The sequence below is a fragment of the Carettochelys insculpta genome, chromosome 6 (genome assembly GCF_033958435.1).
Source record: "Carettochelys insculpta isolate YL-2023 chromosome 6, ASM3395843v1, whole genome shotgun sequence".
Taxonomy (NCBI): Eukaryota; Metazoa; Chordata; order Testudines; family Carettochelyidae; genus Carettochelys; species Carettochelys insculpta.
In genome coordinates, this window is record NC_134142.1 from 126,247,155 (window position 1) to 126,267,890 (window position 20,736).

At 60.5% G+C, this 20,736-nt stretch overlaps 3 protein-coding genes across 5 annotated transcripts; 2 read left to right on the plus strand and 1 right to left on the minus strand.

Moving 5' to 3' along the window:
• Nucleotides 1-2,707: 2,707 nt before the first annotated feature.
• Nucleotides 2,708-4,748, plus strand: ASPHD1 (aspartate beta-hydroxylase domain containing 1). The gene is made up of 3 exons (XM_074998435.1): nt 2,708-3,401; nt 3,536-3,649; nt 4,491-4,748. The coding sequence occupies exons 1-3, from the start codon at nt 2,708-2,710 to the stop codon at nt 4,598-4,600; spliced, it is 918 nt and encodes a 305-aa protein (XP_074854536.1). The 3' UTR covers nt 4,601-4,748.
• Nucleotides 4,749-10,749: 6,001 nt separating this feature from the next.
• Nucleotides 10,750-15,953, minus strand: KCTD13 (potassium channel tetramerization domain containing 13). Of its 3 annotated transcripts, none has more exons than XM_074998415.1 (7): nt 15,851-15,953; nt 13,966-14,227; nt 13,518-13,687; nt 13,261-13,350; nt 13,072-13,124; nt 12,666-12,861; nt 10,750-12,073 (listed from the first exon to the last, which is right to left on the minus strand). In XM_074998415.1, the coding sequence occupies exons 1-7, from the start codon at nt 15,866-15,868 to the stop codon at nt 11,834-11,836; spliced, it is 1,029 nt and encodes a 342-aa protein (XP_074854516.1). In that variant the 5' UTR covers nt 15,869-15,953; the 3' UTR covers nt 10,750-11,833. The 3 variants fall into 3 exon arrangements, with proteins under 3 accessions (XP_074854516.1, XP_074854517.1, XP_074854518.1); XM_074998416.1 differs by lacking the exon at nt 15,851-15,953 and adding an exon at nt 15,700-15,817; XM_074998417.1 differs by lacking the exon at nt 15,851-15,953 and adding an exon at nt 14,526-14,844.
• Nucleotides 15,954-16,823: 870 nt separating this feature from the next.
• LOC142015043 (uncharacterized) lies at nt 16,824-20,538 on the plus strand. Its single transcript, XM_074998423.1, has 4 exons — nt 16,824-17,401; nt 18,190-18,969; nt 19,811-19,843; nt 20,181-20,538. Exons 1-4 carry the CDS (start codon nt 17,263-17,265, stop codon nt 20,228-20,230), a joined length of 1,002 nt encoding a protein of 333 aa, XP_074854524.1. The 5' UTR covers nt 16,824-17,262; the 3' UTR covers nt 20,231-20,538.
• Nucleotides 20,539-20,736: the final 198 nt, after the last annotated feature.

Sequence of the window (20,736 nt, forward strand, 5' to 3'; positions counted from 1 at the left end):
ATCCACAGGTAAAGTAAATGCGGGGTGCTCTTCCCAGGTCTGGGGGGGAGGATGCCCAGATGGAGCCACAGAGGCCAACCTTGGGAGTCAGGGGTCTCCCCAAGAGCTGGGTCTCCCAGTCCAGTGGTCCTGGAGCCAGGCAGGGAGGGGGAAGTGGCTCCCACCCCTTCCCTGGCCAGGGAGTTCCAGGCAGAGCTGCAGAGAGAGCCCTCCTTGCAGAAGCTGAGGGAACTGGCCAGCCTCATCCCAAACCCACCACTGGGGGGGTGGGAAGGGGACTGCAGGGGGAGATTCCCATGGGAGAAGGGATTCCTGTACTGGGAACGGGTTCCCACACACAAAGTGGAGCTGTGGGGGGAATCCAGAGGCAGCTGGTGGTTCCCAAAAGTACCAGTGCAGGCTGCTGTACCTGGCTCGGGATGTCCTGCTCCCAGGACACCAGGGGATCCAGCGCACCAGGAAGAGGCTGTTACAGAACTTTTTCTGGCCGGGAATCTTTGCAGCCATCAATCACTATTGCCAGTCCTGTGACCTCTGCCAGAGAATAGGAAAGACTCAGGACAAGGGGAAAGCTACCCTGAGGCCACTGCCCGTCATAGAGGAGCCTTTCCGGAAAGTGCCCATGGACATAGCGGGGCCCTGCAGTAAGGTGACCTGTTCTGGGAAGAAATACATCCTGCTGGTGGTAGACTTCAGGTCAGGAGTCCAACATTATGTCAGCCCTGCTGCAAAGCTTGTGAGAGACGTGTGGGGTCCGGCACCCCTGGGCCAAAGCTACCACCCTCAGACCAATGGGCTGGTGGAGGTTTGGGGCTGTGGGGGGGGTGTTAAGCCTGGGGTGGGGGCACTTTGGGTCAGCCCCTGGAACAAGTACGGCTTTACTGTGTGGTCCCTGTGCAGAAAGGTTGCCCACCCTGGCTCAGCGAGAACCACCAGCTCCGCCGCAGTGCAAGAGCTGGGACAGGTTTCCCAGGGCCTCCCACGGCCCTTCTGGAGCTTCACGGCCCAGAGCAGCCATGGTTCCCGCCAGCCAGAGACTGAACCCCGGAGCAGCCCTCCGGGAGGACTTGGGCAGCCGATCCCCACGAATGGCCAGGCTGAGCACACCTGGAACCACGCTAGAGCCTGGTCAGGCCCAAGCACTAGCCAAGCCCCCGGCGTCCCTGGCACAGCGCTGGGTGGCACACGCCTGCTTCCATGGGAGTGCTTTACCAGGCTGGGAGGCAATGGGCCTGGAATGGCGGCCCTGGCTCCCGTCACGCAGGCAGGTGAGTCTGCGGGGCTCTGTGCCCTCCGGGCTGCCATTTGTGCCCACGCCGACCCCCTGTGGGCTGCAGATGCCCATCGCCAGCAGTAGCGGCTGTGTGTGGGTCCCCTCGGCGCGGTGCTGCTCCATGGGGCTGGTGGGAGGTCTGCAGGGGCTGGGTGTGGGGACTTAGGGAGGGGGGCAAGGGTTAGAGAGAAGGGGTCGGAGCACATGGGGGGGCCGAGCACGGAGTGTGGGAGGGGTGTGGCGGGGCTGGAACACGAGGGAGTGTGGAGTGTGGGGGGGGTCAGGTGATGGAGCGTGGGGGCGGGGGGATGATGGAGGGAAGGTGGGGTGGGTGATGGAGCACAGGGCGGGCGGGGGGCGGGTGATGGAGGGTGGGAGATGGGGGGTGATGGAGCGCGATGGGGCGAATGATGGAGGGTGGGGGGCGGGGGTGTGATGGAGTGCGAGGGGGCGAGTGATGGAGTGTGGGAGGGTGATGGAGGGGGGGTGATGGAGCGCGGGGGGCGGGGGGGTGATGGAGCGCGGGGGGGCAGGTGATGGAGCGTGGGGGGTGGGGGGTTATGGAGGGCGGGGGGTGATGGAGCGCGAGGGGGTGAGTGATGGAGCGTGGGGGCGGGGGGGTGATGGAGCACGGGGGGGGCGGGGGGTGATGGAGCGCGAGGGGGTGAGTGATGGAGCGCGGGGGGGCGGGTGATGGAGCGCGGGGGGTGATGGAGCGCGAGGGGGTGAGTGATGGAGCGCGAGGGGGCGGGTGATGGAGCGCAGGGGGCGGGGGGGTGATGGAGCGCAGGGGGCGGGGGGGTGATGAAGCGTGAGGGGGTGAGTGATGGAGAGTGGGGGGGCGGGTGATGGAGCGCGAGGGGGTGAGTGATGGAGCGCGGGGGGGCGGGTGGTGGAGCGCGGGGGCGGGGGGGTGATGGAGCGCAGGGGGAGGGGGGGTGATGAAGTGCGAGGGGGTGAGTGATGGAGCGCGGGGGGCGGGGGGGTGATGGAGCACGGGGGGGCGGGGGGTGATGGAGCGCGAGGGGGTGAGTGATGGAGCGCGGGGGCGGGGGGGGTGATGGAGCGCGAGGGGGTGAGTGATGGAGCGCGGGGGCGGGGGGGTGATGGAGCACGGGGGGGCGGGGGGTGATGGAGCGCGAGGGGGTGAGTGATGGAGCGCGGGGGGTGGGGGGTGATGGAGCGCGAGGGGGTGAGTGATGGAGCGCGGGGGGGGGCGGGGGGTGATGGAGCGCGAGGGGGTGAGTGATGGAGCGCGGGGGGGGCGGGGGGTGATGGAGCGCGGGGGGGGGGCGGGGGCCCTGGCTGCGTCACTCCGTGCGTGGTGGGGGGGACGCGGCGGGAGCCGAAGCGGATGCGGCGGCAGCAGCATCCTCCGGCCGAGCCGGGCCCCGGGCGCCGGGCGCCGGGCAGGGGAGTGAGGGGGGCGGGGCAATGCCCGGCCCGGGGACGCTGGACGGGCTGTTCAACTGCCTGGTGCCAGCTGCCCCGCCCTGGCGCCCCGGCCCCGAGCCAGCGCTGGCGCTGCTGGCCTGGCTGGCCCTGCTCTTCCTCTGGCACTGCTACCGGGTGGGCCGCGAGCGGGCGCCAGTGGGGCTGCCCCGGGGGCTGGTGGAGGGGAAGCCCCCAGCCCCCCGCCTGCCCCCTGGGGCCGGGCGCCTGCCCCGCAGCCTGCGGGCCTACGCCAAGCGCTACTCGTGGGCGGGCATGCGCCGGCTGCACAAGGCCCTGCGGGAGCAGCCAGGCCAGCGCCCGGCCATCCAGAGCCCCCGGCTCTTCCAGCTGCCCGAGCTGCCCTCGGTGCCCTGCTTCCCACGCGAGGCCCAGCGGCACGACGCCGAGCTGCTGGAGCGCGCCGCCCCGGCTCTCTGGCGCGAGTACCTGGGAGTGGCCGGGGCTGCCCGGGGCTGGACAGCTGGGCCCTGCCTGCGCTTCTACCTGTACCGCCAGGGCGTGTGCCAGCCCCGCAACTGCCGCGCCTGCCCGCGCGCCTACCGCACCCTGGCCAGCCTGCGCACCTTCATGGGCCTGAACCGCTTCGGCAGCGCCTGCTTCTGCGCCCTGCCCCCGGGCACCCGTCTGCCCGCCCGCTACGGGCCCACCAACATCCGGCTGCGCTGCCACCTGGGTACAGGCGCGGGCTGCTAGGGAACAGGGATGGGGGCTGGTCCCTCTGGGCTGGCTGTTCTGATCCAGCCTCGGGGGGGGACGCAGCTGGCTCAGGGGCTCAGAACTGACATGGGGCTGCTGTTCCCACTGCAGGGCTGAAGGTGCCCCCAGGCTGTGAGCTGGTCGTGGGAGGTGAGCCCCAGTGCTGGGCGGAGGGACACTGCCTCCTGCTGGACGACTCCTTCCTGCACACAACCTCGCACTCGGGTAAGAGGAGGGCTGCAGGTGGGAGTGAGGGGCTATGGGGCTGGGGTACCTGCTGCTGATGGAAGGAATGAGGGACACCAGTAGGTTTGTGGGGCTGGGCTGGCAAGGGCCTGGGGTCAGGAGGGACGCAGACAGTGCTCGGCTGGCAGGGTCTGGGACCGGGGCACGGGGGCAGGTGGGGGACAGGCAGGGGCATGGGGGCAGGAGTGGCACCAGCAGAGCTGGGTGACTGGGCTGTCAGGGGCTGTGAGTCGGCTGGGGGGCAGGGGCATGAGGTCAGGAAGGATACAGGCAGGGCTTGGCTGGCAGGGGCGTTGGGGCAGGAGGGGGACAGGCAGGACTCAGCTGGCGGGGGCTGTGAGTCAGCTGGAGTGGGGCTGGGGGGCAGAGGCATGGGGTCGTGAGGGATACAGGCAGGGCTTGGCTGGCAGGGGCTAGGGGGCAGGGGCGTGGGGTCGTGAGGGATACAGGCAGGGCTCGGCTGGCAGGGGCTAGGGGGCAGGGACTGGGGGACGGGAGGGATACAGGCAGGGCTCGGCTGGCAGGGGCTAGGGGGCAGGGGCGTGGGGGCGGGAGGGGGACAGGCAGGTGCATAGGGGCAGGGACTGGGGGGCAGGAGGGATACAGGCAGGGCTCAGCTGGGGTGGGACTGGGGGGGCAGGGGCATGGGGTCATGAGGGTAACAGGCAGGGCTCGGCTGGCAGGGACTGGGGGGCAGGGGTGGGACAGGCAGAGCTGGATGACTGGGCTGGCAGGGGCTGGCAGGTGGCTGGGGTCAGGCTGCGGGGACTGAGAGCAGGGGGCTGGGAAAAAGCAGCACCTTTCATCCGCTGTCTCACAGGTTCTCTGGCAGACGGGCCCTGCGTGCTGTTCATGGTGGATCTGTGGCACCCCAACGTGAGTGGGGCTGAGCGTCAGGCCCTGGATTACCTCTTTGCCCCTGGCTTGTAAGAGCTGGTCAGGGCAGGTCCCTGAGCACAGGACAGAGGCGCAGGGCTGGAACCCGACTGCTCAGCATCTTTTGCAGCTCAGCCCTGGCAGCCCCACAGAGCCGCAGCACCCACCCAGCCGCGGGCGGGGCCATCTCATGTCCAGGTGCCCTCGCTGCAACGAGCCGAATGCCGCACAAAGCCCAGAGCCCCTCAATAAAACATTCCCCAGCTGCCGCATCAGTGGTATAAATAAATATACCCAAATAAAAAAACACAGTAAGAGACCTAACAAAGAACCACCATGGCTTAACAGCCATGTTAAAAAGGCAGTGAGAGAGAAAAGGGCAGCTTTTAAAAAGTGGAAGTCAAATCCTAGTGAGGAAAATAGAAAGGAACATAAACACTCCCAAATTAAGTGTCATAATGTAGTAAGAAAAGCCAAAAAAGATTTTGAGGAACAGCTAGCCAAAAATTCAAAAAACAATAGTAAAATGTTTTTTAAATACATTAGAAGCAGGAAGCCCGCTAAAAAAGCAGTGGGGCCCTTGGACGATAAAGATATAAAAGGAGCGATCAAGGAAGACAGTGCCATTGCGGAGCGATTAAATGATTTCTTTGCTTCGGTCTTCACGGCTGAGGATGTTACAGAGGTTCCTAAGTCTGAGACAGCCTTTTTAGGTGACAAATCTGAGGAACTCTCCCAGATTGAAGTGACATTAGAGGAGGTTTTGGAGTTAATTGATAAGCTGAATAGTAACAAGTCTCCAGGACCAGACGGCATTCACCCAAGGGTTCTGAAAGAACTCAAATGTGAAATTGCGGAGTTATTAACAGTGGTTTGTAACCTATCCTTTAAATCCGCTTCGGTACCAAATGACTGGAAGACGGCCAATATAACGCCAATATTTAAAAAAGGCTCTGGAGGAGACCCTGGCAATTATAGAACAATAAGTCTAACATCAGTACCAGGCAAATTAGTAGAAACAATAGTAAAGAATAAAATTGCAAAGCATGTCGAAGAGCACGAATTGTTGGGCAAAAGTCAGCCTGGTTTCTGCAGAGGGAAGTCGTGTCTAACTAATCTATTGGAATTCTTTGAAGGGGTTAATAAACATGCGGACAAGGGGCACCCAGTAGACCTAGATTTCCAGAAAGCCTTTGACACGGTCCCACACCAAAGGCTTTTATGTAAATTAGGCGGTCATGGGATAGGAGGAAAGATCCTTTCATGGATCGGGAATTGGTTCAAAGACAGAAAACAAAGGGTTGGAATAAATGGTAAATTTTCACAATGGAGGGGGGTAACTAGTGGTGTTCCCCAGGGGTCAGTCCTGGGACCGATCCTGTTCAACTTGTTCATCAATGAGCTAGAAAATGAAGTAAGCAGTGAGGTGGCAAAGTTTTCAGAGGACACCAAGTTGTTCAGGACAGTCAAAACCAAAAGGGATTGTGAAGAACTACAAAAAGATCTCAGTAAACTGAGTGATTGGGCAGCAAAATGGCAAATGAAATTTAATGTGGGTAAGTGTAAGGTAATGCACATTGGAAAAAATAACCCCAATTACACATACAACATGATGGGGTCAAATTTAGCTATGACGGATCAGGTAAGGGATCTTGGAGTTATAGTGGACAGTTCTCTGAAGACATCCACGCAGTGTGCAGCGGCAGTTAGTAAAGCAAATAGGATGTTAGGAATTATTAAAAAAGGGATAAATAAAAAGACAAAAGATATCATACTTCCCCTATATAAAACTATGGTACGCCCACATCTTGAGTACTGTGTGCAGATGTGGTCTCCTCACCTCAAAAAAGATATACTGGCATTAGAAAAGGTTCAGAAAAGGGCAACTAAGATGATTAGGGGGTTTGGAACTGGTCCCATATGGGGAGAGGCTAGAGAGACTGGGACTTTTCAGTCTGGAAAAGAGGCGATTGAGGGGCGATATGATAGAGGTATATAAAATCATGAATGGTGTGGAGAAAGTGAATACAGAAAAATTATTTACCTTTTCCCATAATACAAGAACTAGGGGACACCAAATGAAATTGACAGGTAGTAGGTTCAAAACTAATAAAAGGAAATTTTTCTTCACACAGCGCACAGTCAACCTGTGGAACTCCTTGCCGGAGGAGGCTGTGAAGGCCAGGACTCTATTAGGGTTTAAAAAAGAGCTCAAGTAATTTTTGCAGGTTAGGTCCATAAATGGCTATTAGCCAGGGGTAAAGTATGGTGCCCTAGCCTTCAGTACAAGGGCAGGAGATGGATGGCAGGAGATAAATCACTTGATCATTGTCTTCTGTTCTCCTTCTCTGGGGCACCTGGCATTGGCCACTGTCGGCAGACGGGATACTGGGCTGGATGGACCTTTGGTCTGACCCAGTATGGCCATTCTTACGTTCTTATGTTGAACGTCGAAGTAGGGCGCTATTCCCATCCCCTCATGGGGTTAGCGACTTCGACGTCTCGCCGCCTAACGTCGATGTCAACTTCAAAATAGCACCCAACACGTGTTGCCGTGGCGGGTGCTATTTCGAAGTCGGCGCTGCTACTTTGAAGTAGCCGGCACGTGTAGACGCGGCCCTCCAGGGCAAGTGCCGTCGACGTTCAGCGTCGAAATAGCGATGGGGAACTTTGAAAGGAGCCGCCCCAGGAGGAAATGCGGAGCGTCCACACACACGAGTGCTCCCTGTCGAAATAAGGGGCCAGGAAAGCCCACGGACTGGGTCACAGACTGGACTAGCCCTTCCAGGTCAACAGCAAGCCACTCCTTTAAAGGGCTCCTCCCAGACACACCCGGCCTGTACAGCATGAGGTCTGCAGAGTACTATCCACACTCTCACAGACCAACTCACAGCAGCTATGGACCTCTAGCAGCAGCAGCAGGAAGAGGAGGCCCTCCAGGTAGTCATCCAGGGGGCAAGCGCCCTGCTAGGTGCTGCCTGGGAGGCCGCCCAGTGGTTCCTGCCAGAGGAGCCCTCCCCGGGGGCTGATGGGGACGCCCAGACCACCGGGCTCCCCTCTTTCTCCCCCACCGGCTGCTCCCCCGCCTGTGGGGCTACCCCACCAGCTCCAAGGGGTGGGAGCACCTTGTCATGCAGGAGTGGGACGACGACATGTGGCTGCAGAACTTCCACATGCACCGGCAGACCTTCCTCAAGCTCTGCCAGTGGCTCACCCCTGCACTGAGGCACCATGACACCCGGATGCGGTGCACCCTCCCCGTCGAGAGGAAGGTCGCAATAGCTGTCTGAAAGCTGGCCACTCCTGACAGCTACTGCTCCATGGGACACCAGCTAAACAGTAACAAGTCTGTCTCCAGGACCAGACGGCATTCACCCAAGGGTTCTGAAAGAACTCAAACGTGAAAGTGCAGAGCTATTAATGGTGGTTTGTAACCTATCCTTTAAATCAGCTTCGGCACCCAATGACTGGAAGACGGCCAATATAACGCCAATATTTAAAAAGGGATCTAGAGGAGACCCTGGCAATTATAGAGCGGTAAGTCTAACGTCAGTATGGGGCAAATTAGTAAAAACAATAGTAAATAATAAAATTGTTAGACACGTAGAAGAACATGATTTGTTGGGCAAAAGTCAGCATCGTTTCTGTAGAGGGAAGTCGTGTCTTACTAATCTATTAGAGTTCTTTGAAGGGGTTAATAAACATGCAGACGGGGGGATCCAGTGGACATAATATACTTAGATTTCCAGAAAGCCCTTGACAAGGTCCCTCACCAAAGGCTCTTATGTAAATTAGGTGGTCATGGGATAGGAGGAAAGATCCTTTCATGGACTGGAAACTGGTTAAAAGACAGGAAACAAAGGGTTGGAATAAATGGTAAATTTTCACAATGGAGGGGGGCAACTAGTGGTGTTCCCCAAGGGTCAGTCCTGGGACCGATCCTGTTCAACTTGTTCATCAATGATAGCGAAAGGGGTAAGCAGTGAGGTGGCAGAGTTTGCAGATGATACCAAGCTGTCCAGGACAGTCAAAACCAAAGTAGATTGTGAAAAACTTCAAAAAGATCTCAGCAAACTGAGTGATTGGGCAGGAAAATGGCAAATGAAATTTAATGTGGGTAAGTGTAAGGTAATGCACATTGGGAAAAATAACCCCAATTATACATACAATGTGATGGTGGCAAATTTAGATACAACAGATCAGGAAAGGGATCTTGGAATTATAGTTAATAGTTCTCTGAAAACATCCATGCAGTGTGCAGCGGCAGTCAGTAAAGCAAATAGGATGTTAGGAATTATTAAAAAAGGGATAGATAATAAGACAAAAGATATCATACTTCCCCTATATAAAACTATGGTACGCCCACATCTTGAGTACTGCGTGCAGATGTGGTCTCCTCACCTCAAAAAAGATATATTGGCATTAGAAAAGGTTCAGAAAAGGGCGACTAAGATGATTAGGGGTTTGGAAAGGGTCCCATATGGGGAGAGACTGGGACTTTTCAGTCTAGAAAAGAGGAGACTGAGGGGCGATATGATAGAGGTATCTAAAATCATGAAGGGTGTGGAGAAAGTGAACACAGAAAAGTTATTTACTTGTTCCCATAATACAAGAACTAGAGGACACCAAATGAAATTAATGGGTAGTAGGTTCAAAACTAATAAAAGATAATTTTTCTTCACACAGCGCACAGTCAACCTGTGGAACTCCTTGCCAGAGGAGGCTGTGAAGGCCAGCACTCTAACAGAGTTTAAAATAGAGTTTGATAAATTTTTGGAGGTTAGGTCAATAAATGGCTACTAGCCAAGGGTAAAGTATGGTGCCCCTAGCCTTTAGTCAAAGGCTGGAGACAGATGGCAGGAGACAAATTGCTTGATCATTGTCTTTGGTTCACCTCCTCTGGGGCCACTGGCACTGGCCACTGTCAGCAGACAGGATACTAGGCTAGGTGGACCTTTGGTCTGACCCAGTATGGCTGTTCTTACGTTGGCACAATGGTACTGCCCCAGAGAGAGCGGCCCCCTCCCCCCACCATTTGACTGATATGGCTGGGCCCAGAAGGGGCTAGAAAGGCATTACATGCCCCCAACTAAGCAGGGGGGACCCCAGGGAGCCCGAGCTGCCATCGGCTGCAGGCCAGAGCCTGACTGGCTCAGGGTGAGAGATGAGAGAGGGCCCCTCCCCCTAGGGGCTCCTCTTCCTCTCCACACTGGGTGGGGAGCGGCCCACGCGGGAGGGGGTTTGGGTGAGCCCCAGGCCATGGAGCCTCTGAGTGGGCACGAGTTGGACCTCTTCATTTCATCCTCCTAGTTGTGGGTCCGTTGATGCTGATCAGCCTGACTGTGGAGCCACAGGTCTTATCCCAGGTCCTAAATAGGGCGGCTCAGGTGCGGGTGCAGCAGCCGGCTGGTTCTACTGGCTCAGTCCCAGAAACAGACCCACTGCCACATGCCCAGCACCTCCAGGCTGGTCCAGGACTAAGAGCCTCCCACATTCTGTCCTGCCCCATTGCCGCAGGGCCTGTGCTTAGGAGCGTCGTGCGCAGAGGAAGACGCCTGCGGGTGACGTCTTTCAGCACAGGCGGCTGTTGCTCTGCAGCCACCACACGGTTCCTGACGGATTGGCAGCCCCAGTCCAGCGCCACGGGACCCGCAACTGCAACCTCCAGCTGCTGTTGCAGGACCCTGCCTATCCGCCGCCCGCTCTACCCTCACCAGCTCTCAGGCTCACTCTTCCTTTGGCCACTTGCCCTGGACCTGCGCCGGGGTGAGCCACCGGGAGAAAGAAGCTCCCCACAGCAGTTTCCCAAACGAAATCTTTGTGTACCCCTTTTGGGACTTGGGCGTTATCCACCTCCTCCCTCTCCCCAGGACCAGCTGTGGATCGTGCCCTTGGTGTGGTGAGCAGGACCCAGAGCGATGCTGCAGGGCAGGGCACTGCTCGCAGGTTTGCTGGCACACACCCCCCCCCTCATCGCACTGTGGGGTGAGCTAGAGCATGAGAAACAGCACCATGGCACTGGCAGGAATCAAACCCAGGCCTCCCCCGGGGCAGCTGAGAACTGTACCACCGACCGACGGGGGGCCTGCTCAGCATGGGGGACAGGCCAGCCCCAGGGCAGGGAAGAGGCCAGCCCAGCAGGTGGGGGCTGGGCACGCTGGCTCCCACCCAGCCCAGGCATGGCCAGGAGACCCCAGTTCCCAGGCACGTTTATTACAATAATTTAATAGAAAAGCAAACCTTGTTACAATAAATTATACAAACCCCACGAACAACACAGCTGGGGGGGAGCCCCTCCCGCTTCCTCCTCTTGTATTTTTGGGGCCGGGGGTGGGGGTTGGACTGTCCCATTCTCTTTGGAGGCAGGTTGGTGCATCCTAGTCTATTTTGAAAGGGAAGGGGAGTGGAACATCCCATTTAATTCTGAAGGGGTGGGGCTTGCCGCACACTGCTGTACAGACTGGAACGTTCCACTGCAGTCCGTGGAAGGGGACTGGACAATACCCATTCAGGGGGATGACAGTGAGATTTTACTGCAGGGGTGGGCACCTGCCAGGTTACTGGGAAGCGGGAACAAGAGTGGAATATTCCATTGTAACTGGGGGGGGGGGGGAGGGAGAGGAGGGTGCAGTCCCTTGTCTGGCAGGGAAGGGGGGCTGTAAGTACCATAAAGAGTCGGGGACCTGGTGAGTTCCAGCTGCCTGGTGAAGGACAGTAGCAGGGTCGTACCATGTAACGCACAGGGGACAGAGTAGGCAGGGAGGGGCCAATGCCCTCTAGATTGGAACGTACCAAGGACCACTCTGAGGCTGGTAACTCGGGGTCACTCCCCCGCCCCAGGAGTGAAGAGAAGGGGACAGGCAGCAAAACTCCTCCCTGCACCCCCTGCTGGTGGAGGCCAGGGCTGGACCCCCGGCAGCTCTGCACAGCCAGCCCCAGCCTCTCCGCTGTCTCTCGCCCTCTGGGGGTGGGGTGACTGATCCCGGCCTGACCTGCAGTACCGGGTTGCGGGGATACCCATGGGGGATGGGGGCCAGACCAGGCATTCCAAACACCCCTAGAAGCAAAGGAATTAGACTCATTAAAGGGGTGTTGGTACCTAGATGACTCAGAAGCAGAAGGAATCCCACTCAGGAGCTGCCCCTGTGCAGTCCAGGGGTGACCCAGGATGCTATGACAGCCAAGTCGAACAGGAGAAGAGCTCCCAGAGGGCAGAGGGGTTAGGGGAGTCAGGACAAGGGCAGGGGGTCGCCTCGCCCTTTGGCACCTGGGCGGGGCCAGAGCGGCTCAGTCCTTGAACACAGCCTGGTGGCCATGGGGCCGCTCATCATGCATGATGTGGCGCCGGACGTGGATGCGCCGGACCCGGTGCTCCCGCCCATCCTCCTCATCGGCCCGGTGGGGACCGCCCCCTCCTCCAGATGCCCCGCCTGTGGCTTCCAGGAGCGCCTTGTCAGGGACCCGTGGTGTCTCGTAGATCAGGATGTTCAGCGTCTCCTCAAAGATCCGGGCCTCAGGGAACTCCACCTGTGTGGGTCAGAGGTCAGGCTGGGTGCAGGGGCGGGGCTGCTTTACAAGCCACACCCCCACAGCTGCAAAGGGTCTCACCAGGAAGTGCCCATGTGGCCTTGAAGCCACCAAGCCTGGGGCTGGGGGAGAAGCAAGTGACGTTGTGCTGCAAAGGGGCAGGAGGGACGGGCCAGCTCTGCAACTTACCAAGAACATCCAGACGGGCGGAAGCAGCAGGTAGCACTGGACCATACCAAGCGCTCACACCGCTAGTGCCAGGGGACCACCCTCACAGCCCGGGGCCAGACCAAGCGCGACAGACACCGAGGCAGGAGGGGCACCCACCAGGCGCTGGGCCATACCAAGTGTGCGTGTGACCGCAGAAGGGCTGCTCAGACGGCACTGGATCATACCAAATGCGAACGTGACAAGGTACGCTGGACTGTACCAAGAGTCCTTGTGATAGCGATGGAGAGGGCACCCGAACTACTTAGGAACATACCACGTGTTAACATTAAAAGAGATTCAGGTATAACCCTGGAACAGCCCGGTGTGCTGGGGCGGGGGGAGTTTTCCCCTGGAACGTACTAAGTGCGAGGGGCCAGGATACCTTGGTCTGCTTCTTCTCGGTGGCGTAGACGATGGAGGTGCAGCAGACCTCAGCAATCTTGCGCCCCTGCCCATAGAAGGACCAACAGCAGATCTCATCCCCCAGCACGTCCTTGATGAAGAGGAGTCGCCCATTGAAGCGCAGCGCCAGCTTGTCGAACAGCTCGATGTTCTTCAGCAGGTTGTCATCCGAGTTACTGTGGAAAAGAGACCCCAGGAGCGAGGGGCTCCCAGTTATTCCAGTCTGGGCCTGGCACAGCAGCAGTGCTGTAGGAGAGGGACGCTGACAGGGGCAGGGGAGAGGCTCCCGGCAGCGAGTGCTGTGGGGAGGGGAAACTCCCAACTAGTCCAGTCCCAGCCGCCCCAGCAAAGGGGCACTCAAGGCAGGTTAAGCAACACTGGCTTACCTGGTATACGAATACTTGTTGTTACTTCTGTTATGCAACAATTTCACCACTGGCTGGAAAAAAGCCAAGAGAGACACAAAATGAACCGGACTTGAGATGCTGCTCAGCACCACGTCACGCCAAAGTGGGGGTGAGGTTGGGGGTGTCAGTGAACATGGAAGACTTGGGGGTCCCTGCCTCTCATCTCACCTTGGAGCAGTTGGAGATGAGCTGCTGTTCCTCCTTGGGGGATGTCACCATGGGGATGAGACACAAGGGGTCATAGACGTCACTCTTTTGCTAAGAGGAACAGATATCAGCAAGGTCACTGCAGCCTCCTGTGACCCATGACCTCCCAGCGACCCTGTCCCCAGGTATCCCTGCAGCCACAACAGAGGAATCCCAGAGCCCCTCTATACCCTGCACCAGCATGACCCCACTCCCGCTATAAGAAGGCAGGTCCCCACCTGCAGGGCAAGCTGGCAGTCCTCCACCAGCCCCTGGATGAGGTAGTACCGGGCCTCAGACAGCACCTCCTCCAGCTCCCGCTGTGACTCAGGCAGCGACACTGAGCCATCCCGCAGGTAGTTGAGGATGGTACCAAAGTGACGCCCACTGCGGTCAATCAGGATCCAACCTGAGGAGGGGAAGAGACAAGAGGGTGTGGGGCTTATCCCAGCAGGGAGCACTCGGGGGAAGGGGAAAGCACTGGGGGTAGGGCGCTCCCAGCTATTCCAGCACTGACCTGTCCCAGAAGAGGGTGTCGTGGGGAGGCAGTGGGGTCAAAGGGCAGTGAGGGGGCAGGGCCATGGGGAGGGAGTGGGGTCAAAGGGCAGTGAGGCTGTTGGGGAAGTTTGTGAATACTCCAACCCTGGCCTGTCCCAGAAGGGAGCACTACAGGGCAGGGGCAGGTACCTTCACTGTCAGTGAGCACCTCCATCCTACCGCTGAACATGGCCTTGAGCATGGTATCCTGCTTGGTGAGCGTCTGCACCGTGGTGTAGTGCAGTGACCCCCCCACATTCAACTTGACATACTTGCTGCTGGGATTCAAGGGCTTTAGGTCGAAGGTCACCCCCACCACTCCCCCTGCAGGCTGCAGGTGTGTGGGCACCCCAGGGGTGCCAGCCACAGGGGTCAGGAGAGGGGCCATCGTGGCCTCGGCCGACATCTCCACCTGCAACAAGGAGGGCAGAGAGAGGGGAAGAGGGTGAATCAAGGTCCTCTCCCCATTCACCTCCCATGCTCAGCTTGGTTCATGGGACACTTGCCCTTGATCTCAAGGAGGCCCCAGCTGGACTAGCACTTCCCTCTTGCCACTCAACAGTCTGCAAGCAACAGAAGCTGTGTCAACATAAATGTGTGTGTGCACAGCACTACGTCGGCAGGCGGCAAGCCACCCACACAGGGGCCGCTGCCAGCTGAGCAGGTGCTATGGCCCTGCAAGCGTCACATCAGCACAGACAGGGCCTTACCTGAGTCCCCTGGCTTGAGTCCTCAACTTAGTGGAGCCTGGCCTAGAGGGGGGCGTCTCAAGCTTTTTGGCCCACAGTTCCCTGAGCTCAACACAAACCTTTCTGCAGACCACCAGGCAGTCACCCCGACAACCAAATGCCTTTGCTCAGCCCTAAATAGCAAGAGGCATATGAGCCCACTAGAGCCTAACACTGGGGCCACACAGCTGTGAGATGGGGAGAGGCAGGGCTGGAGAGCCAAAGGGGGGCAAGTCCCAAACCCACAGCCCATCTGCTAGATGGCAGCAGACCACACTGAGCACTAGTCAGCAGCTAAGGCGCAGCTCCCTGCACTGTGACCTCTGCCCACAGCCCGGCCCTCCACCCCCTGCCCCACCCCTCCCTGCACTGTGACCTCTGCCCACAGCCCTGCCCTCCACCCCCTGCCCCACCCCTCCCTGCACTGTGACCTCTGCCCACAGCCCTGCCCTCCACCCCCTGCCCCACCCCTCCCTGCACTGTGACCTCTGCCCACAGCCCTGCCCCACCCCTCCCTGCACTGTGACCTCTGCCCACAGCCCGGCCCTCCACCCCCTGCCCCACCCCTCCCTGCACTGTGACCTCTGCCCACAGCCCGGCCCTCCACCCCCTGCCCACCCCCCTCCCTGCACTGTGACCTCTGCCCACAGCCCGGCCCTCCACCCCCTGCCCCACCCCTCCCTGCACTGTGACCTCTGCCCACAGCCCGGCCCTCCACCCCCTGCCCACCCCCCTCCCTGCACTGTGACCTCTGCCCACAGCCCTGCCCTCCACCCCCTGCCCACCCCCCTCCCTGCACTGTGACCTCTGCCCACAGCCCTGCCCTCCACCCCCTGCCCACCCCCCTCCCTGCACTGTGACCTCTGCCCACAGCCCTGCCCTCCACCCCCTGCCCACCCCGAACACGGCCCCACCCCCCTCCCCGCCCCGAACACGGCCCCACCCACCTCCCCGAACACGGCCCCTCCCCCTCCCCCTCTCCCTCTCCCTCTCCCTACCCCTACCCCTCGATCCCCTGCCCCGCCCCTCCCTGCACACGGCCCCACCCCCTCGCCCCACCCCTCGATCCCCTGCCTCACCCCCGTTCTTTGACCCCTCCAGCCCAGCCACCGCGCCCCGCCCCGCCCCGCTCCCGGCGAGTACCAGCCGCTCTCACCTGCGCTGCCCGCCCCGCGGGGGAGGGGCACGACCCGACCCCTCCCGGCTCCCCTCCCCCAGCCCCCAGCGCCGCCCGCGGGACCGCGCCGCGCTCAGCCACGGAGCCCCGCCGCGCATGCGCGTCGGGCCGGGCATGCTCATCCGGGAACCTTGTAGGGCGGGTCCATAGACGCGCAGTCGCACACGGGGGACGAGTATGCGGCACAACGGGTGACTCCCAGACCGGGCACGCGCAGAACTGCCTCCGGCCGCGCACGCGCAGAACGCGAGTCCGCAAGCTCAGGGAGTGCACGTACAGACCATGAGGATTCGGAAAGCATAAGGCGCATGCGCAAGGGAACGGGCGGGAAAAGTGAGCGAGCGGGCTACCGCCCTCAGAGTACGCATGCGCACTCTGCGGCCTCGTGTCCGCGCGAGTTAAAGCCGTTAGGCCACGTGCAGCGCGGGCTTTTCAAACGGCCCTGAAGCTGGAAGCGGGGGGAACAAAATGGCGGCCCCGGGCCTGCTCCACTTCAGCGGCCCTGTCCCCAGGCCGGAGGGTGCCTGGCCCCGCGGAGAGGTGCCCCCGGCAGACGCCCTCCGCCCGCCATCTGGTCCCATAGGCGGCGCCGGAGCGCTGCGCCGTGCGGCAGAGCTGCTACCGCGGGCAGCCCCAAGGCAAGGGGGCAACGGCCGGGCCGAGGGGCAACGCAGCCCTGTGCAGGGCCCCGACGCGGAAAATGCGGAGCTGGCCTGGGCGCCCCCGCGGGCAGACACCCGGAGACTCGCCCCAGCCCGGCTGGTGCCCACAGCAGCCACGAGTGCGTCCAGAGCGGTCAGCTCCAGGCCAGCGCCCCCTCCCCGCTGGGGCGGCCCCTAGCGCCCCCCTTCTCCCCCCCCCCGCCCCGGGGCGGCCCCCGGCTTCCAGCGGCCCCGCCAGGGCGGGGCGGGGGGGCGCCGCCCAATCCCGGGCTGGGAGCCAGGAGAGGATTGGCTCATGTGATCGCTGTGGGGCGGGCCCAAGGCTCCGGGGGCGGGACAATGAAGGTGATGTGACGTCGGGCGGGCTGGTTGGGCGGTAGGGTCAGGTGGTCGGCGCGTGAAGCAGCCCCGGTCGGTCATGTGATACAGGGAGGGGTTCCGGGTCGGGGGGGGATCACGTGGCGGGGTGAATGTGCCGGGAGGACGGCGCGAGGGTCCGGTGTAGGGGCCTGGCAGAGGGGCGCCAGGGGCTCCCCGGATTCCTCTCCTCCCCACCGTGCGGGTAGAGGGGCGCCAGGGGCTCCCCGGATTCCTATTCCCCCCCCCACCGTGCGCGTAGAGGGGCGCCAGGGGCTCCCCGGATTCCTCTCCCCCCGCCCACCGTGCGGGTGCAGGGGCGCCAGGGGCTCCCTGGATTCCTCTTTCCCCTGTGCGGGCAGAGGGGCGCCAGGGCCTCCTCCCATCCTTCTTCCCGCCGCCGTCCCGTGCAGGCAGAGGGGCACCAGGGGCTCTGCAGGTCTCCCTGTTCCCCACCGTTGGTAGAGGGGCGCCAGGGACTTTTGGGAGGTCAGTTGTGTAGGTGCAGAGGAGGACACAGGCCATGCAGAAGGAGGAACTGGGTATAGACGAGAACCGGGATCCTGAACCTGAGCCGCGGCTGCTGGGGCTGAAGAAGGAGAAGTGCCGCCCCGAGGGACTGGAAGGGCAGCTACATAATCTCACCAACCGCATCCCTTCAGGTAACCCTACTCCAACCCCGTATGTCTCCTGCCTCTATACCACTTGCTGAGTCCCTGTGTACTTCCCATGTCGTCCTGTCTGTGTCCCCTGCCGAGCCTCGTTTGCCTCCCTTGAGCCCCTGTATACAACCCATGTGTATCTCCTGACAAACATCCACTATACCACTCACTGAGCCCCTGTATCCCCAGTAATTGAGGAAGTGGGATGGTCATGTGCCCTGGCCCTTGCCTACCTGAGCATAGGTGCAGAGAGTGGGGAGGAGGAGGCCTGGGTGGGGGAAAGGAGGAACAGGTGGAGGAGGAATGGGTGGGGACACTGCAGTGAGCTGGGGAAAGAAAAATGGGAAGGGGAACCAGAGGAGAACATTTGGGGGGTACTAGATGGGAGGAAGATCTGGTGGGCAATGCTGTGGGGTGGGTAAGAGAGAAGTGAGGAGAGCCACAGGAAGAGCAGGATGGGGTGGGGGGAGTGGAGGGAAGGGTGTTTCTTTGCCACTCAGTCTGGTTCCAGCAGCCTGTTTAGTTAATGTCTGAAACAGTTGAGGGCCTACTGTGCCTCCCTAGAGGTGGCTGCTGCATAGACTGTGCAGATGTCTCCCAAGTCTCTGGGGTGGACAGGTCTCTGAGCTTGCCTGGAGCCAGTCGATGGGAGAGAAAAGGGTGGACAGGAGGGTACCCAGGAGTCCAGGATCCCATTGCCCCTCTTGTTCTAACCAGCAGATCACAATGCTGGAAGGGGAGTGGGATAGAACGCAGGCATCCTGCTCACCCTGCTCTGCTCCCTGCAGGTACCTGGGAGTCCAACGGCCACAGCCTGGAGGCTGCAGATGGAGGAGCCCCCCTTAGCCCCTCCAACACCCTCAACACCCGCAACCTGCAGCTGTCGGAACGTGAGGCTGGACCACCCACCCCCCACCGCTACCCCCACCGCTACCACCCTCACCCCCGGCCCTTCCACGCCAACCACCGCAGGAGTTACCGCCCCGGTGCCAAGGAGTGGGGGCCCAGTGCTGATGGGCGGGGGGGCTGGGCTGGCCGGCGGCGCCCCTTCCCTGAGCCCCCCCGCAGTGTGGAGCACGCTGCCCAAGCCAGTGGGCTCTCTGCCACCCTGGATGATTTGGAGAAGGCGCCAGAGCCGTGGGCCCTGTTCCGCCCACCCCCAGTATTCCCTGTGGATAACAGTCGCGCCCGCACCCTGCCCAAGATCAGCTACGCCAGTAAGCTGAAGGAGAATCTGGAGCACCAGCCAGCCCAAGTGCCATCCTCTGCCCTTCGCACTGCTGGTCCGCTGCCCAATTGCACCCCTCCACCATCTGCTGAGCCCCATCTAGGTGCCATCTTCCAGAACCAGTGGGGGCTGTCCTTCATCACCGAGCCAGGCACCAGCCAGAGTGGGGACAAGGTTCTGTCCCTGTGTCAGGAGGAAACCTCAGCCATGGCAGCCCTGGGACTGCAGGGGCCAGGCGACCCTGCTGAGGGGCTGGTGCCTGCTGAGGGACAGAGCACAGACTGCTGGGAGCAGATGAGCCACAAGGACTGGGAGGAGGCATGTGACTATCACACAGAAGGTGAGCGCTGGCCTGGCAGAGTTGCAGGTCCAGAGTGAGGGGCACCAGCAGAGCTGTAGGGTAGGACTGGGCTAGCAGGGGCTGTGGGTTAAGAGTAGGGATGTAAAAGCTTAACCTGTAAGTCTCCCCTAAAGGGACAAGGCTTACTGGTTATGGTTAACTGGGAGGGGCTGGAGCAGCTGCCCGCTGCCATGAGCAGGAGCTTGCTACAACCCTATGGGGCCGCTGCAGGTTGTGGGGTGGGTCTTCAGAACAGCTGAAGTAGCCACCATCTGCATCGGCCAATCAGCAGTGCCCCAGGCAGGGGTAGTGCCAGCATGTCAGGGCAGGAGCAGCCTCCCCATCTGCTCCCCATTTAATCAGTTACCTGGTTAAATGGAATTTTACATCCCAAATTGAGTGAGGGAAACCAAAAGAGCTGCAGTGGGCCCGGAGCTGGATTAGCAGGGGCTGCGGGTCAGAGGTGAGGGGCACTGGCCGGGCTGGGCTGGCAGGGGCTGAGGGTTGGGAGCGAGGGGCACTGGCTGGGCTGGGCTGGGCTGCAGGGGCTGCGGGTCGGGAGTGAGGGGCGCCATCAGAGCTGGGACAAGCTTCATCACTGAGGCAGGCACTGGCCAGACAGTCTTGCTGTGGGGTGTGAAGAATGAGTATGTTGGTGGCTCTGTGGCAGCAGAGAGATCCCTGGGTTTGGGGGAAGGGGTGAAGTGCGTTACTCTGTGTTCTCCCAGTGACTGAGCCATGCAGGGGGCTGATGGGACTAGGGGCAGCAGCCCCTTAGCATCTGGGGGCTCCTGGGTTTGCTGTCTCCTGGCCTAACTTCCCTTCCCTTCTGTCTCCCCAGCATGGGATCATATATGGAAGCTGCACAGACAAGGTAAGGGTGTCCCAAGTGCCCCAGGTTGGTGCAGGGGTCGATCCATAGCCTCCAGCACGTCCTGTGCCTGGCAGTTCCACAGGCCACCATGTCTCTCTGGACCGGCCTTATGTGGCCTCCACCCCACATCATCCCTGTCATGTCTGTGCTGGGAAAGGGGAGTGAGGGAAGGCACCTGGGTCCCATTGCCCCCACTGGTGCCCAGGGGGATCCACTGGGAGCCACCTCGGACTCCTGGGTCCCACTGCCCCTCCTCCTGGTCTCGGGGGTTAATGTGGCATGGCATGCTGTATGCACCAGCCCTTCCTAAGGATGTTTTCCCATCTCTCTTCTGCAGCTCCAGGAAGAGTCACTGTCTATGCTGACCCCCTGGATGGAAAGGGTTAAATGCAGGGCCTCCTGGGGCGAGGCTGTGGCTGTGAGCCAGACCAGGAAGGGACAGGTCCTCTCCTGAAGATTTGGCTTCAAATTCATCCCAGCTGGGCACAGCAAGGAGCCAGTGGGATTCCTGGCCAGACGGCAGCCCCATATTTGTCCCTTGGCTTCCGTTCCTGTGTGTCCCTCCCCTGCACACAGCCTGGCCCCCACATCCGATATGATGGAGGTTTTACTTTTCCATTTTCGTCCCCTCCCTGCTGAGCTGTGGCTCAGGCTGCTGTGGATTAAAGGTGAAACAGTTATTTAATTCACCTCTCTTGGTCTGGTTCTTTCCCTGGTGGGGCTGCAGAACTTCAGCCTGGGAGCAGCTTACCTGTGGAGGCCACCCCCAGTGCAGTGGGTTCTCCTGCCTAAACATGCACCATAGGTCCCTCGAGGGTGGTCTGTAGGCTGGTTTCCTTGGCTGCTGGCATATTCCCGGCCAGGTCCGTGCAGCGTCATGGGAGATATCAGAG